The 15,319-nt window shown below is 34.5% G+C and overlaps 1 protein-coding gene across 2 annotated transcripts in view; it reads right to left on the bottom strand.

The window, feature by feature from the left end:
* The window catches only part of Hacd1 (3-hydroxyacyl-CoA dehydratase 1), a 68,501-nt gene that overhangs the window by 39,144 nt on the left and 14,038 nt on the right, over positions 1-15,319 (bottom strand). For both annotated transcript variants that reach the window (XM_075379592.1, XM_075379591.1), the window contains exon 2: positions 6,305-6,422. In XM_075379592.1, the coding sequence (XP_075235707.1) occupies positions 6,305-6,422 (118 nt within the window). The remainder of the gene's footprint in view (positions 1-6,304; positions 6,423-15,319) is intronic.

Genomic DNA, 15,319 nt, shown 5'->3' with positions numbered 1-15,319 from the left:
ATTCCAAACGTTTTTCTTTCGTCACCTGTTGCCACAGACTTGCGATTTGAAGTCGTAACTCGGCCTTATTTTTAGTTTTTCTTTTAGCAAGTTGCGGTGCCATCCGATTCCATAAATTCTCAATCGGAAATAGGTCAGGACTACGAGCAGGCCGGTCCAAAAGTTCCACATCATTTTCATCAAACCGTGCCTTGGTAACTCGTGATTTACGTCAAGGTGCGTTCTCTTCCTGGAAGATGAAATTCTCACCCGACAGGTTATGGATACTAGGAAGCGTGAATTCTTCCGTTGTTTTTACGTACTGTATACTGTTCACTGTCCCGTCCATTATTCTAAGGTGTCCAGCGCCCTCTGAAGTTATGCAACCCACACAAAGACATCATCTCCATCTTGCACAGAAGGAATGATGAAGGCCGGTAGAAACTTTTCAGTTTTTGTTCGCCTGACGCTAACTTTTCTGTTTGAATACAACCAGAATCCGCTTTCATCAGAAAAGACAACCCTTCGCCGAGCTTCTTTCAACCGGTTCTTCGTTTGCTTGCAAAACCGACGACGTTTCGACTTGTGGACAGCCCTTAAAAGAGGCTTTGCTAATGCGAAATGCGATTCCATTCCAGATTATTTTAAACGTCCAGAAAGAGCGGCAGTACTAACCTGAATTCCATGATTTTGTGCTACTTCTTTCGCTATATCAGGCGAACTAGAAGACCGACTAAGTTTTCATACCTTTATAATCGCTCTGTCTTGCCTCATTGACGTTTTTCGTGGTCGACCAGATCGTGGAAGATCAACGACGGCTTCTTGATCACGATATTTTTTAACGGCTTGCTGTACGCATGTTTTTTATATTTTTACTCGTTCGGCGATGTCTCTGAATGTTTTATTTGCTTTACAGAGACCGATTACTTGCCGTTTTACTTCTACACTAACGCTTTTCTTACCCGTCGTTAATAAAAAAAAACTTTTCACAGACCTTACCTCAAAGAAACAAATGATAATTCATCAACGTTTTGGTGGGAAACAGCTGATAATAGTGCCAACATGACATTTTTCATTACTGTTGGTATGCCTGACACTTTAAAGTGATTTGTACATTTTTGAACATTACTCTCTTAAAAACAAAAATGTTAAAATCACTTAAGCCCTGCCCTTTTAACTCAAAAAATAAATTTTTTAGAATTTTTCTTATTACTTTATTGAAAAACTCTAAAGCACAGCTTTAAAATGATATCACACTCGTTAGCCTAGGTTACATATTTTATGAGAAATAGTAATTTCTTTATAAAAAAAAAACAGACAAATTTTAGCTCGTTTAAAATATTTAAATGACTCCATAAAATCTGAAGCATCTAACTTAGAAGCTTACGGTTTTCATCAAAAGATGTATTTTTTAAAGCTGTTTCTCAAGGACATTTGTATGTAGTTCATAAGTTTAAAGACAAACCGACATATAAACAGTTTTTCTAAGGTGTCCTTAAAGTTATACTGTAAACTTTTGAACTCATGGTGGTTTTGAGGTCAGGGGGATGTGAAACGGGAAGATATGTATAAATTTTCCAGAAGTCGAATCACGGTATCCATTACAACAGTTAGCGCCTTATGAAATCTACCTAAAATCGGTAGCGAGTAGTTAATACTAATAAACAACAAAAAGTAACAAAATGTTGTTTAATAAATCTTACACGTAGTTGAATTTTCAAGCTTGAAAATCAAAGTCAAAATTAATATTTTAGATATGGGCTGTTATATCCACTTAGTTTTTTTTTTTGCGGAGGGGGGGTTAAAAGTTTATTTATTGGACTAATTATTTATTTCCGTATATCTGCCCGATTTGGTGCAATGTAAAAAAAGATTATCGTTTATGTTGTACAACAGAGTAAAAAATATGGCCAAAGCTGAGATATAATAGTCAAATTTAGACTATTTTAGACAACAGGTTTTCAAGGTAAGAATCAAGAACCGTTTAGAAAAAATGTTGAATATTCTCCCACCTATGAATGTGATGGACTTAATCTTTGTAACTTTTAACTTTTCTAAAAAAATTACTAACGCTCAATTTTCTATGATTGCTATACAAAAAATAAAATTAAATAACCCTTTTTTTTTTTTTTTTTTTTTTTTGTCTTCAGTCATTTGACTGGTTTGATGCAGCTCTCCAAGATTCCCTATCTAGTGCTAGTCGTTTCATTTCAGTATACCCTCTACATCCTACATCCCCAACAATTTGTTTTACATACTCCAAACGTGGCCTGCCTACACAATTTTTCCCTTCTACCTGTCCTTCCAATATTAAAGCGACTATTCCAGGATGCCTTAGTATGTGGCCTATAAGTCTGTCTCTTCTTTTAACTATATTCTTCCAAATGCTTCTTTCTTCATCTATTTGCCGCAATACCTCTTCATTTGTCACTTTATCCACCCGTCTGATTTTTAACATTCTCCTATAGCACCACATTTTAAAAGCTTCTAATCTTTTCTTCTCAGATACTCCGATTGTCCAAGTTTCACTTCCATATAAAGCGACACTCCAAACATACACTTTCAAAAATCTTTTCCTGACATTTAAATTAATTTTTGATGTAAACAACTTATATTTCTTACTGAAGGCTCGTTTAGCTTGTGCTATTCGGCATTTTATATCGCTCCTGCTTCGTCCATCTTTAATAATTCTACTTCCCAAATAACAAAATTCTTCTACCTCCATAATCTTTTCTCCTCCTATTTTCACATTCAGTGGTCCATCTTTGTTATTTCTACTACATTTCATTACTTTTGTTTTGTTCTTGTTTATTTTCACGCGATAGTTCTTGCGTAGGACTTCATCTATGCCGTTCATTGTTTCTTCTAAATCCTTTTTACTCTGGGCTAGAATTACTATCTCATCAGCAAATCGTAGCATCTTTATCTTTTCACCTTGTACTGTTATTCCGAATCTAAATTGTTCTTTAACATCATTAACTGCTAGTTCCATGTAAAGATTAAAAAATAACGGAGATAGGAAACATCCTTGTCAGACTCCCTTTCTTATTACAGCTTCTTTCTTATGTTCTTCAATTATTACTGTTGCTGTTTGGTTCCTGTACATGTTAGCAATTGTTCTTCTATCTCTGTATTTGAACCCTAATTTTTTTTGAAATGCTGAACATTTTATTCCAATCTACGTTATCGAAAGCCTTTTCTAGGTCTATAACCGCCAAGTATGTTGGTTTGAAAAAATAACCCCTATGCTTTTTTAATTTTTCTGAAATTTAATGTAATCCATTAATACAAATTTTTTGAGTTGCAAGTAATCAAACCATTCGATCGGCTATTACCAGTCATTAATAGAAAATTAATCGGCTTTCCTTCTTAGTTTTAACGACTTCCCTTTTCTCGAGTAATTTTTTCTCCTTCAAGCATTTAATATTATTCAGACATATTAATAAAAATACAGGACGAAACACATAATACGTATGCGTACACAATAGGGGCTTCTTTTGAAAATTTCTGTAACTTTTTTGTTTGTATTTTTTGGACTAAAGAGGTCTTTAAATGTCGATATTTGCAAAAACCTTGAAACCCAAAAATTTGGCTGATCGCTGTACAATTTAAAGTTAATTTTACGTATATCCAATCGTGTGTACATATATATATATATATATATATGCTCACATAATTTTCATTAAAGTATTAAGAATTATTCAACATATTTAAATAATCGTTTGTTTTATGATATACTGCTCCGAACGACGTTTTATTATGGTTTTCCTCGATCTATCCGGGCAAATACCGGGGCAGTCCCATTTTTATCTGTGGAGTAACTTAACTACCCGTGTAAAATAAGATTTTACAGAAATTACAAATTTCATTCAATTTATTGCATAAATTTTACAGTTTATGAAAACAGGTTTTATAGAGGTTATTAAAATATATGCCTTGCATAGTCTGACAGGATTCTAGAACGTTATATAAACATCAAACGGCAGTTATTGTAACATTTTATGAAATTTTTTAAGCTTATTTGAAGAAATCAAATCGCAAATGCAAGTCACGCTGGAGATTGAAAGTTTCATTCATCGTCTGACAAACATCAGCACAGAAATGAGCGGGAGCCTCATCATAAATTTGCAGTGGCTAGTATAAACTTGAACCTATCGATAAAAAGCGATCGTATTACATTATTAAAGAAAATTTAAAGCCGGAGTCAAAAATACTGATTTTTTCGCCGTAAAACTATATGAGAACACAGATGTAAGAAATTATGCTTAACTTTACATTAATGTAAAGTTAAAAATTGAACCCTCACTCATAGCAGTATCAATTTAACGGTAAACCGGGTGCTTGAAAGAAAATTTAAATATATTCTACAGGAGGCTGTGAATTTTATTAAATTTCAGGTTTTACATTCTTTTTCATTTTCAAAGCCGATTTCTAAAACAGGCAGCGACCGCATTCAATTACTCACACGCAAAAGTAAAATGGCTTACTAAGAGGTGCAGATGTTCCTGATACGTACCAATTTTGAACTGCGTGATCGATTAACAGATGAGCTGTGGATCGCAACACTTCAAATATTCTCGTTTGCTTCAATGACTTAAATTTAAGTTTGCAAGGTGAAAGAACGAATCGGTTTTCTATAGGTGGCAAAACAAAAGGCGTTTAGTTAAGTTACTTATATTTAAATATCTATGTTGAAAATAAAACTTTTGGCGATAGAAATGCAAACGCGCTTCAAAATTTTGTAAAAGAAAAGGTTGTGCAAGATATTATGACTTGACCGGCACGGCTGGGAATTTCATGCAATACTTTACCGGCTTTTTACATTACTACAACACATATGTCAGAAAGGCTATATAAATGGCAGAAAGGCTCCTGGAATAGACGGAATACCTGTAGAATTACTGCGCAGTGCAGGGGAGGAGGCGATTGATAGATTATACAAACTGGTGTGTAATATTTATGAAAAAGGGGAATTTCCGTCAGACTTCAAAAAAAGTGTTATAGTAATGATACCAAAGAAAGCAGGGGCAGATAAATGTGAAGAATACAGAACAATTAGTTTAACTAGTCATGCATCAAAAATCTTAACTAGAATTCTATACAGAAGAATTGAGACGAGAGTGGAGGAAGTGTTAGTAGAAGACCGATTTGGTTTCAGGAAAAGTATAGGGACAAGGGAAGCAGTTTTAGGCCTCAGATTAATAGTAGAAGGAAGATTAAAGAAAAACAAACCGACATACTTGGCGTTTATAGACCTAGAAAAGGCATTCGATAACGTAGACTGGAATAAAATGTTCAGCATTTTTAAAAAATTAGGGTTCAAATACAGAGATAGAAGAACAATTGCTAACATGTACAGGAACCAAACAGCAACAGTAATAATTGAAGAACATAAGAAAGAAGCTGTAATAAGAAAGGGAGTCTGACAAGGATGTTTCCTATCTCCGTTATTTTTTAATCTTTACATGGAACTAGCAGTTAATGATGTTAAAGAACAATTTAGATTCGGAATAACAGTACAAGGTGAAAAGATAAAGATGCTACGATTTGCTGATGAGATAGTAATTCTAGCCCAGAGTAAAAAGGATTTAGAAGAAACAATGAACGGCATAGATGAAGTCCTACGCAAGAACTATCGCGTGAAAATAAACAAGAACAAAACAAAAGTAATGAAATGTAGTAGAAATAACAAAGATGGACCACTGAATGTGAAAATAGGAGGAGAAAAGATTATGGAGGTAGAAGAATTTTGTTATTTGGGAAGTAGAATTATTAAAGATGGACGAAGCAGGAGCGATATAAAATGCCGAATAGCACAAGCTAAACGAGCCTTCAGTAAGAAATATAAGTTGTTTACATCAAAAATTAATTTAAATGTCAGGAAAAGATTTTTGAAAGTGTATGTTTGGAGTGTCGCTTTATATGGAAGTGAAACTTGGACGATCGGAGTATCTGAGAAGAAAAGATTAGAAGCTTTTGAAATGCGGTGCTATAGGAGAATGTTAAAAATCAGATGGGTGGATAAAGTGACAAATGAGGAGGTATTGCGGCAAATAGATGAAGAAAGAAGCGTTTGGAAAAATATAGTTAAAAGAAGAGACAGACTTATAGGCCACATACTAAGGCATCCTGGAATAGTCGCTTTAATTTTGGAAGGACAGGTAGAAGGGAAAAATTGTGGATGTAGAGGGTATACTGAAATGAAACGACTAGCACTAGATAGGGAATCTTGGAGAGCTGCATCAAACCAGTCAAATGACTGAAGACAAAAAAAAAATATACACATATATAAGTAAAAAATTATTTTTACTTATTTTTAACTTACTTCAAAAACTGCAGCGTTCTGAAATACGACAACTGTTGGTTTCACTACTTCCCATATTGTATCTGTGCCTTTACCGGATAAATAATGTGATATAACTTGATATAACAAGTACGACCACCTGGAACAAATATATAATACATTCATTAATTAATGTATAAAATAATTTACAGATCGCATAATTGTAGTATATTTGTACAACGATAAACTAAAATTTCTTTGTTCAACTTTGTAACTTTAATAATATTAAAATTAATCATGAAGTCGCATATTTACTTTTACAAATCGCTCATCATAATCAAACCTTTGAAAAATTACATTATTCATTAAACCTGATATTCCCTTTACTTTTACATTGCAAATTAGTTGATTTCAAAGTCAAGATTTCTAAGATTGAAATCCTAGTAACGACAACTGCCGATTTTAGTAACCGCTTTTATATACTAGAATACTAGATCAAGGATACCGGTGTTCTTTGGTGGTTAGGTTTCAATTAACCGCACATCTCAGAAACGGTTGACCTGAGACAGTACAAGACTACAGTTAATTTACATTCATACATAACATCCTCTAAAAGTAATACCTTACAACGGGGCCAGATGCTAAACAGAAAAAGGGTATACGGATCTAATACAAAAATTAATTAAAGAAATAAAACATAGAAATTAGGAAAATAAAAGTTTACACTTTTAATAAAAATAACATTCCTCGAACAAAAAAATAACGTTTAAAAATGCTAAGTTTGTCATCTATTTAATATTTACTAGGCTCACACATGAAGTGCGGCTATTAAATAACGAGACTAATGCTTCTACAGAAGAGTCGTCTCAACATCACGGACTGGAGTCCGGAACAGAGCCCAGCAGAGATGCGTCCTGAAGGGCAGCCATACCAGAAGCGGATGAAGAGCTTCTAAACATCCTCTCCTTTTCAAAACTTACAATAAGATAAAATAACCCAGCAATTGCGACTCCTCCGGAAAAGGGGACGCATTGCTCCCTCCTTAAAGGTAGTGTCCCGTTGTGGCGTATTCCTGCTAGCCTATTAAAGAGTTAGCACCGAAAGGACTTCAGTGGACGGTCTGAAGGGGAATTACGTCGGGAGGACAGGCTTTATAAGCCTAGCCTTCCGCGGTCGGCCCATGAAATGGGTTCGATAACGCTGGTTTAACAACGGATTGGAATGCAATTAAATCCGTCTTAAATTCACTAAAATAATAATAGACAAAACTTGAAAAATTAGATCCGAGATTAAAAAATAACCTTTTAAAAAAAAACAAGCCGGATTAGAATGATCCAGCAGCAAGGGACTCTGTCCAGGTTCTGCGATAAAGTAGGGAGTAATAGACTCCTGCCAACTTTGCATTCCATTCCATTCCATTCTACAGAAGAACTGTATGTGCGCCAAATTCATACGACCGACAGCTGTGTAGCGTGAAATCTTCTCTTTCAACTGTTGCCACTCCTGTTTCTGTAAACATATTAGTCTGGCCGTGGCTTTCGTTTGGATAACATCTGTTTTTTTTTGTTTTGCTGAAAAAAATGAGAATTGTCATAAAATTTCATACGAAACTTGGAAAAACCCCTACTGAAACTTATGTTTTATTAAAAAAAAGTGCACGGCAATGAAAGTTTTATCATGTGCTTTGGTTTTTGAGCGGTTTAAGCATTTTCAAGACGACTAAGAAGACATTAAAGAAATAAATGATGATGTCAAGGGAGACCCTCAAGGTATGAGCGGGAGGGCGTATGTGAAGGCCATATGGAATATATGTCCGGAACATCAGGATAGGGCCAGGAAGGGCAGCTCCTACATCGAGGGGTATCTGGGCTTTCCCGAATGGGAGGTTCGGTTATCTCGGAGATATGTAGGAGACCCCGATGGGTGAGTTCCACAGTGGACGAAGACAGGATGGGTGGGGGTAATCATCCGCCATTACATGCGGGGCCGACTAACGAGATGCCTAATGGCGATTCCTGGTTGCCCCTGTATGTTAAAAGAAAAAAAAAAAGTATAACATCCCAGTGATAGAACATCCGGCTCGTTCACCTGACCTGGCACCATGTGACTTTTATCTGTTCCTTTTTTTTTTGTCTTCAATCTAGTCGTTTCATTTCAGTATACCCTCTACATCCTACATCCCCAACAATTTGTTTTACATACTCCAAACGTGGCCTGCCTACACAATTTTTCCCTTCTACCTGTCCTTCCAATATTAAAGCGACTATTCCAGGATGTGGCCTATAAGTCTGTCTCTTCTTTTAACTATATTTTTCCAAATGCTTCTTTCTTCATCTATTTGCCACAATACCTTTTCATTTGTCACTTTATCCACCCATCTGATTTTTAACATTCTCCTATAGCACCACATTTCATCTTTTCTTCTCAGATACTCCGATTGTCCAAGTTTCACTTCCATATAAAGCGACACTCCAAACATACACTTTCAAAAATCTTTTCCTGACATTTAAAATAATTTTTGATGTAAACAAATTATATTTCTTACTTAAGGCTCGTTTAGCTTGTGCTATTCGGCATTTTATATCGCTCCTGCTTCGTCCATCTTTAGTAATTTTACTTCCCAAATAACAAAATTCTTCTACCTCCATAATCTTTTCTCCTCCTATTTTCACATTCAGCGGTCTATCTTTGTTATTTCTACTACATTCCATTACTTTTGTTTTGTTCTTGTTTATTTTCATGCGATAGTTCTTGCGTAGGACTTCATCTATGCCGTTCATTGTTTCTTCTAAATCCTTTTTACTCTCGGCTAGAATTACTATATCATCAGCAAATCGTAGCATCTTTATCTTTTCACCTTGCACTGTTACTCCGAATCTAAATCGTTCTTTAACATCATTAACTGCTAGTTCCATGTAAAGATTAAAAAGTAACGGAGATAGGGAACATCCTTGTCGGACTCCCTTTCTTATTAGGGCTTCTTTCTTATGTTCTTCAATTGTTATTGTTGCTGTTTGGTTCCTGTACATGTTAGCAATTGTTCTTCTATCTCTGTATTTGAACCCTAATTTTTTTAAAATGCTGAACAGTTTATTCCAGTCTACGTTATCGAAAGCCTTTTCTAGGTCTATAAACGCCAAGTATGTTGGTATGTCTTTCTTTAATCTTCCTTCTACTATTAATCTGAGGCCTAAAATTGCTTCCCTTGTCCCTATACTTTTCCTGAAACCAAATCGGTCTTCTCCTAACACTTCTTCCACTCTCCTCTCAATTCTTCTGTATAAAATTCTAGTTAAGATTTTTGATGCATGACTAGTTAAACTAATTGTTCTGTATTCTTCACATTTATCTGCCCCTGCTTTCTTTGGTATCATAACTATAACACTTTTTTTGAAGTCTGATGGGAATTCCCCATTTTCATAAATATTACACACCAGTTTGTATAATCTATCAATCGCTTCCTCACCTGCACTGTTCCATAAGATCAAATCTGCATTAAAAGGAACAAGATTTCAGACCGCTGAAGCTGTGAAAGAAAAAGCGATACGCATCATGAAAGACCTCACAGAAGAAGACTTCCAGCACCGTTTCGCACAACGGCAACTTTGCATGAAGCATTGTAGGGATAGAGGAGAGATGTATATCGAGGGAGATAATAACTAAATATGTATAAATTTAAAATAAAATATTTTACACCATTAGTCTCGTTATTTAATAGCCACACCGTGTATATTCCTGCCTGAATTGTATGTCATCTCTTTGGACTACCTCGCAAAGTAAACTTTTCAAAATATAAACATCAGCTGTTTGCTGCCGGTAAGCGTGAATCGTGTAGACAGACGTTAAGTAAATTAAAAATGTTTATATTTATGAATTTTGAATCTTCAATAAAAAGAATAGTCGGTTACTCTTTCACAGACAACCTACCGGTTTTTATTTACCTAAACACAATACTCCTCCTTATGACAAAGGGTCCAATTATACTTTAATAAATTACCAAATGAGAGCCCTAAGAATAGAACTAGGGAGGGTTTTGTCTCCGGCAATTACAAGCGATGAAGCATAACAATACCTGTCATCTGCATCATACAAAATAAGAACGTGTACAAGATCCTTCCCTTAGCCTCTGTAAATTCAGTCCTAACATTTACTCTATGTGCGATACACCTGTTAAACCGAGCAATCCGGGGTAAGGTCGGGTAACGATACCCTAATGGGAAACCGATTCGGCAAGCAGATAAGTGTGTTAAAGGAGGATTTGGGACTTAGTTCCAGACATGCATCCCCGTAACCTGATGGCCTTCAACATAACAAAAACATCCCAGACAGTAGCAACTTAGATTATAAAAGATAACCCGCAATTAGGATGGCCAGTACACCTTAAGAGGCAGCCCCTTCATCTGGATTGTCTATTGCAGGGCTAGTAACACGGTATGAATTTAAATTATTTAGAGAAAACAAAAAAAAAGAAGTATCCAGAGAGAATAAATGGAATTCCACTGGAACGAACAAAGAAATATTGACTTTTGGAACGTGGAATTTTACTGGGAGAGATTGAAGATGAGAAACAGCACCCGAGAGTGGTACGCTTAAAAGAAATAGCAGGAATTTGAAGAGAGGGGGAAAAGTTTTCAAAAAGGGAAACGGATGAAAAAGGTTTCAAGAAATGGCTATGTGGATCCAACGCTTAACAACATAAAGCGAAAGATAAAAAAGAAATTACCGAATGAACCATTTAAACAATTTTTTAAAATAAGACACCTCAATTTTTTGCATCCGATTCAACATGTACATAAATAATTTTCATTAAAATCTTCTGAATTATCAGTAGTTATTTTTTATATTTAATATCTTCATGATATCTTCAGGATGAACAAGAAGATAGGGAGGAGAGTGTAGTATTTCAAGACGCATAGCGATAGAGTCATTGTAATAAGGATAAAATCAAAACCTAAACCGACAACGATTGTTAACGTCTATATGCCTACAAGCGCCCAGGATGATGATGAGGTAGAGTGTGGATACGAAGAGATTGATGAAGCAATTAAACACGTAAAAGGAGATGAAAATTTAATAATAGTTGGAGATGGAATGCAAGCATTGGAAAAGGCAAGGAAGGAAATATAGTGGGTGAATACGGGCTGGGCAAAAGGAATGAAAGAGGGGACCGACTTATAGAGTTTTTCACGAAGTATAATTTAGTAATTGCCAACACCCAATTTAAAAATCATAATAGAAGAATATACACTTGGAAAAAGCCAGGCGATACTGGAAGGTATCAGATAGATTATATCATGGTTAAGCAAAGATTTAGAAATCAACTCGTCGACTGCAAAACTTACCCTGGAGCAGACATTGATAGCGACCGTAATTTGGTGATAATGAAATGTAGATTGGGGTTTAAAAACCTGAAGAAAAGGTGTCAGATGAATCGGTGGAATTTAGAGAGCTTGAGGGAGAGGAGGTAAAGAAGATTTTTTAGGACATCGCAAGAAGTCTGAGTAAAAAAGATAAGGTAGAAAATGTAGAAGAAGAATGGGAGAATGTTAAAAATGAAATTCTTAAATCAGCAGAAGCAAACTTACGTGGAATAAAGAGAACCGGTAGAAAACCATGGGTTTCAGATGATATATTGCAGCTGATGGATGAACGTAGAAAATATAAGAATGCTAGTGATGAAGAAAGTAAAAGGAACTATCGGCGATTAAGAAATGCTATAAACAGGAAGTGAAAACTGGCAAAAGAAGAGTGGATTAAAGAAAAGTGTTCAGAAGTGGAAAGAGAAATGAACATTGGTAAAATAGACGGAGCATACAGGAAAGTTAAGGAAAATTTTGGGGTACGTAAATTAAAATCTAATAATGTGTTAAACAAAAATGGTACACCAATATATAATACGAAAGGTAAAGTCGATAGATGGGTGGAATATATTGAACAGTTATACGGAGGAAATGAATTAGAAAATGGTGTTATAGAGGAAGAAGAGGAAGTTGAGGAGGATGAAATGGGAGAAACAATACTGAGATCTGAATTTAAGAGAGCATTAAAAGATTTAAATGGCAGAAAGGCTGCTGGAATAGACAGAATACCTGTAGAATTACTGCGCACTGCAGGTGAAGAAGCGATTGATAGATTATACAAACTGGTGTGTAATATTTATGAAAAAGAGGAATTTCCGTCAGACTTCAAAAAAAGTGTTATAGTAATGATACCAAAGAAAGCAGGGCAGATAAATGTGAAGAATACAGAACAATTGAACAGAACAGAATTGAAAGGAGAGTGGAGGAAGTGTTATGAGGAGACCGATTTGGTTTCAGGAAAAGTATAGGGACAAGGGAAGCAATTTTAGGCCTCAGATTAACAGTAGAAGAAGATTAAAGAAAAACAAACTGACATACTTGGCGTTTATAGACCTAAAAAAGACATTCGATAACGTAGACTGGAATAAAATATTCAGCATTTTAAAAAAATTAGGGTTCAAATACAGAGATAGAAGAACGATTGCTAACATGTACAGGAACCAAACAGCAACAGTAACAATTGAAGAACATAAGAAAGAAGCCGTAATAAGAAAGGGAGTCCGACACGGGTGTTCCCTGTCTCCGTTACTTTTTAATCTTTACATGGAACTAGCAGTTAATGATGTTAAAGAAAAATTTAGATTCGGAGTAACAGTACAAGGTGAAAAGATAAAGATGCTATGATTTGCTGATGATATAGTAATTCTAGCCGAGAATATAAAGGATTTAGAAGAAACAATGAACAGCATAGATGAAGTCCTACGCAAGAACTATCGTGTGAAAATAAACAAGAACAAAACAAAAGTAATGAAATGTAGTAGAAATAACAAAGATGGACCGCTGAAAGTGAAAATAGGAGGAGAAAAGATTATGGAGGTAGAAGAATTTTGTTATTTGGGAAGTAGAATTACTAAAGACGGACGAAGCAGGAGCGATATAAAATGCCGAATAGCATAGGCGAAACGAGCCTTCAGTCAGAAATATATTTTGTTTACATCAAAAATTACTTTAAATGTCAGGAAAAGATTTTGAAAGTGTATGTTTGGAGTGTCGCTTTATATGGAAGTGAAACTTGGACAATCGGAGTACCTGAGAAGAAAAGGTTAGAAGCTTTTGAAATGCAGTGCTATAGGAGAATGTTGAAAATCAGATGGGTGGATAAAGTGACAAATGAAGAGGTATTGCGGCAAATAGATGAAGAAAGAAGCATTTGGAAAAATATAGTTAAAAGAAGAGTCCGACTTATAGGCCACATACTAAGGTATCCTGGAATAGTCGCTTTAATATTGGAAGGACAGGTAGAAGGGAAAAAATGTGTAGGCAGGCCACGTTTGGAATATGTAAAACAAATTGTTAGGGATGTAGGATGTAGAGGGTATACCGAAATGAAACGACTAGCAATAGATACGGAATCTTGGAGAGCTGCATCAAACCAGTCAAATGACTGAAGACAAAAAAAAAAAATCTTCATGTAGTGTTTATATTTTAATTAATTAATATATAATCGCATTTATTGTTTAATTTAAATAATTAAATATAAATTTTGTGATACTGCTCTGAACAAGTTTTTTAATACATTTATCCATCTAAGCAAATGCTGGTGTAATTCCTTTTTTTACCCACGAGGTAGCATATCTATTCTTAACGTGATGTATATTACATACTATTATGTATCGATCAAATGGTTTATTTATTGTTCATAAAAGAGTAGGTCTTTTGTAATCTTCAACAGAAAGAACTGACTTTAAAACACTGGCAGCAGTCTTTGACAAAAGTTGCAAAATATAATGTTTGGAATACAACCTGTACTTGAAGTCCTTGATTAAAGTAATATCAATTTATATATTGCTGCATTTACATATTCGTATAAATAAATAAATTAATTCATTTTTTAATCCATTTTAATGATTCAGTTAAATGGACAATATGCATAATTGCTTCAGATATAATTATTTTTATTTGACTTTAACTTGATTTTATGCCTTGACATCATATTTTTACATATGTAAATATTTTAAGAATTTAATTTGTAATGTTAATTTTTCATATTTTTAAATTTTATTTTCATTTTTAATTTAACTGAATAAATTTTAAATTCTTAAAATAAAAAGATTATATTTAATTTTTAAATAAAATAAATAAATGCATGATATGTTATTATATTTTATGAGGTTGGTAATGCGAGATGAATATACGAATGTATAATGCAGTGCAGCTGAGGATGCGAGTAAATCGCCAAAGTGCTCCAGCATATAAAGTGGAAAAAGATAAGTAATCCTACTTTATTTATTCTGTACTTCGGTCGGTCTAGTAAAATAAATGAATTTGTATAAAGTACAGAGGAGAATGATTCTTAAAAGAACGGATTTAAAAAACATTACACTCCTTTTTGAGCAGTCATGTAAAAGAAAAAAAAAATGCCATGACTAATCATAACTAAAACCTGGAATCGCTAGATAAAAGGTAGAGATGCTACCACTGTGCCATGGAGATAAACAAAGTTTAAAAAATGATGCAAGTATTTTCCTTTTTAATAGCTATGTATGACCGTTTCTACCAAATAAATTAGTAAATTCTGCTTTTAACTATTAGTTTAGTTCTTGTAGTTTCTGTAAATTAACTCAACCCTTTAAAAATTAAAATATTTTGTCGTAAACTGCCAACAAAATAAATAAATGAATTTTTTATTCCGATCGGTAGAAAATAATACACTATATTGAGATCATGTTAGGAATGGGTTGCTACTGCGTGGATAAAAAAAATTCCTTTCGGCATGCCGGAAGGTGTAGGTAGATCTCACCAGTGCTAAGTAGGGGATAAAAAAGATTTCCATCTTAAAGTTAAGAAAACCTTTGAATTTACTCAATACGACGGTTGCATGTGAAAAAAAGTTTCACATGTTTAGCATACGACAAGTCCCCATTTCTTCTTACAATTCCAACAACATTTTGGTCATACCTTGCCGTAACTATTGGTCATATCAAAGATTGTTCAACACAAAAGTTTTAGGTAATGTTTAGAGGACTAACAACCACTT

Source organism: Lycorma delicatula, chromosome 12 (assembly GCF_047948215.1).
Source record: "Lycorma delicatula isolate Av1 chromosome 12, ASM4794821v1, whole genome shotgun sequence".
Lineage (NCBI taxonomy): Eukaryota > Metazoa > Arthropoda > Insecta > Hemiptera > Fulgoridae > Lycorma > Lycorma delicatula.
This window is presented reverse-complemented; position numbering and strand designations above follow the sequence as displayed.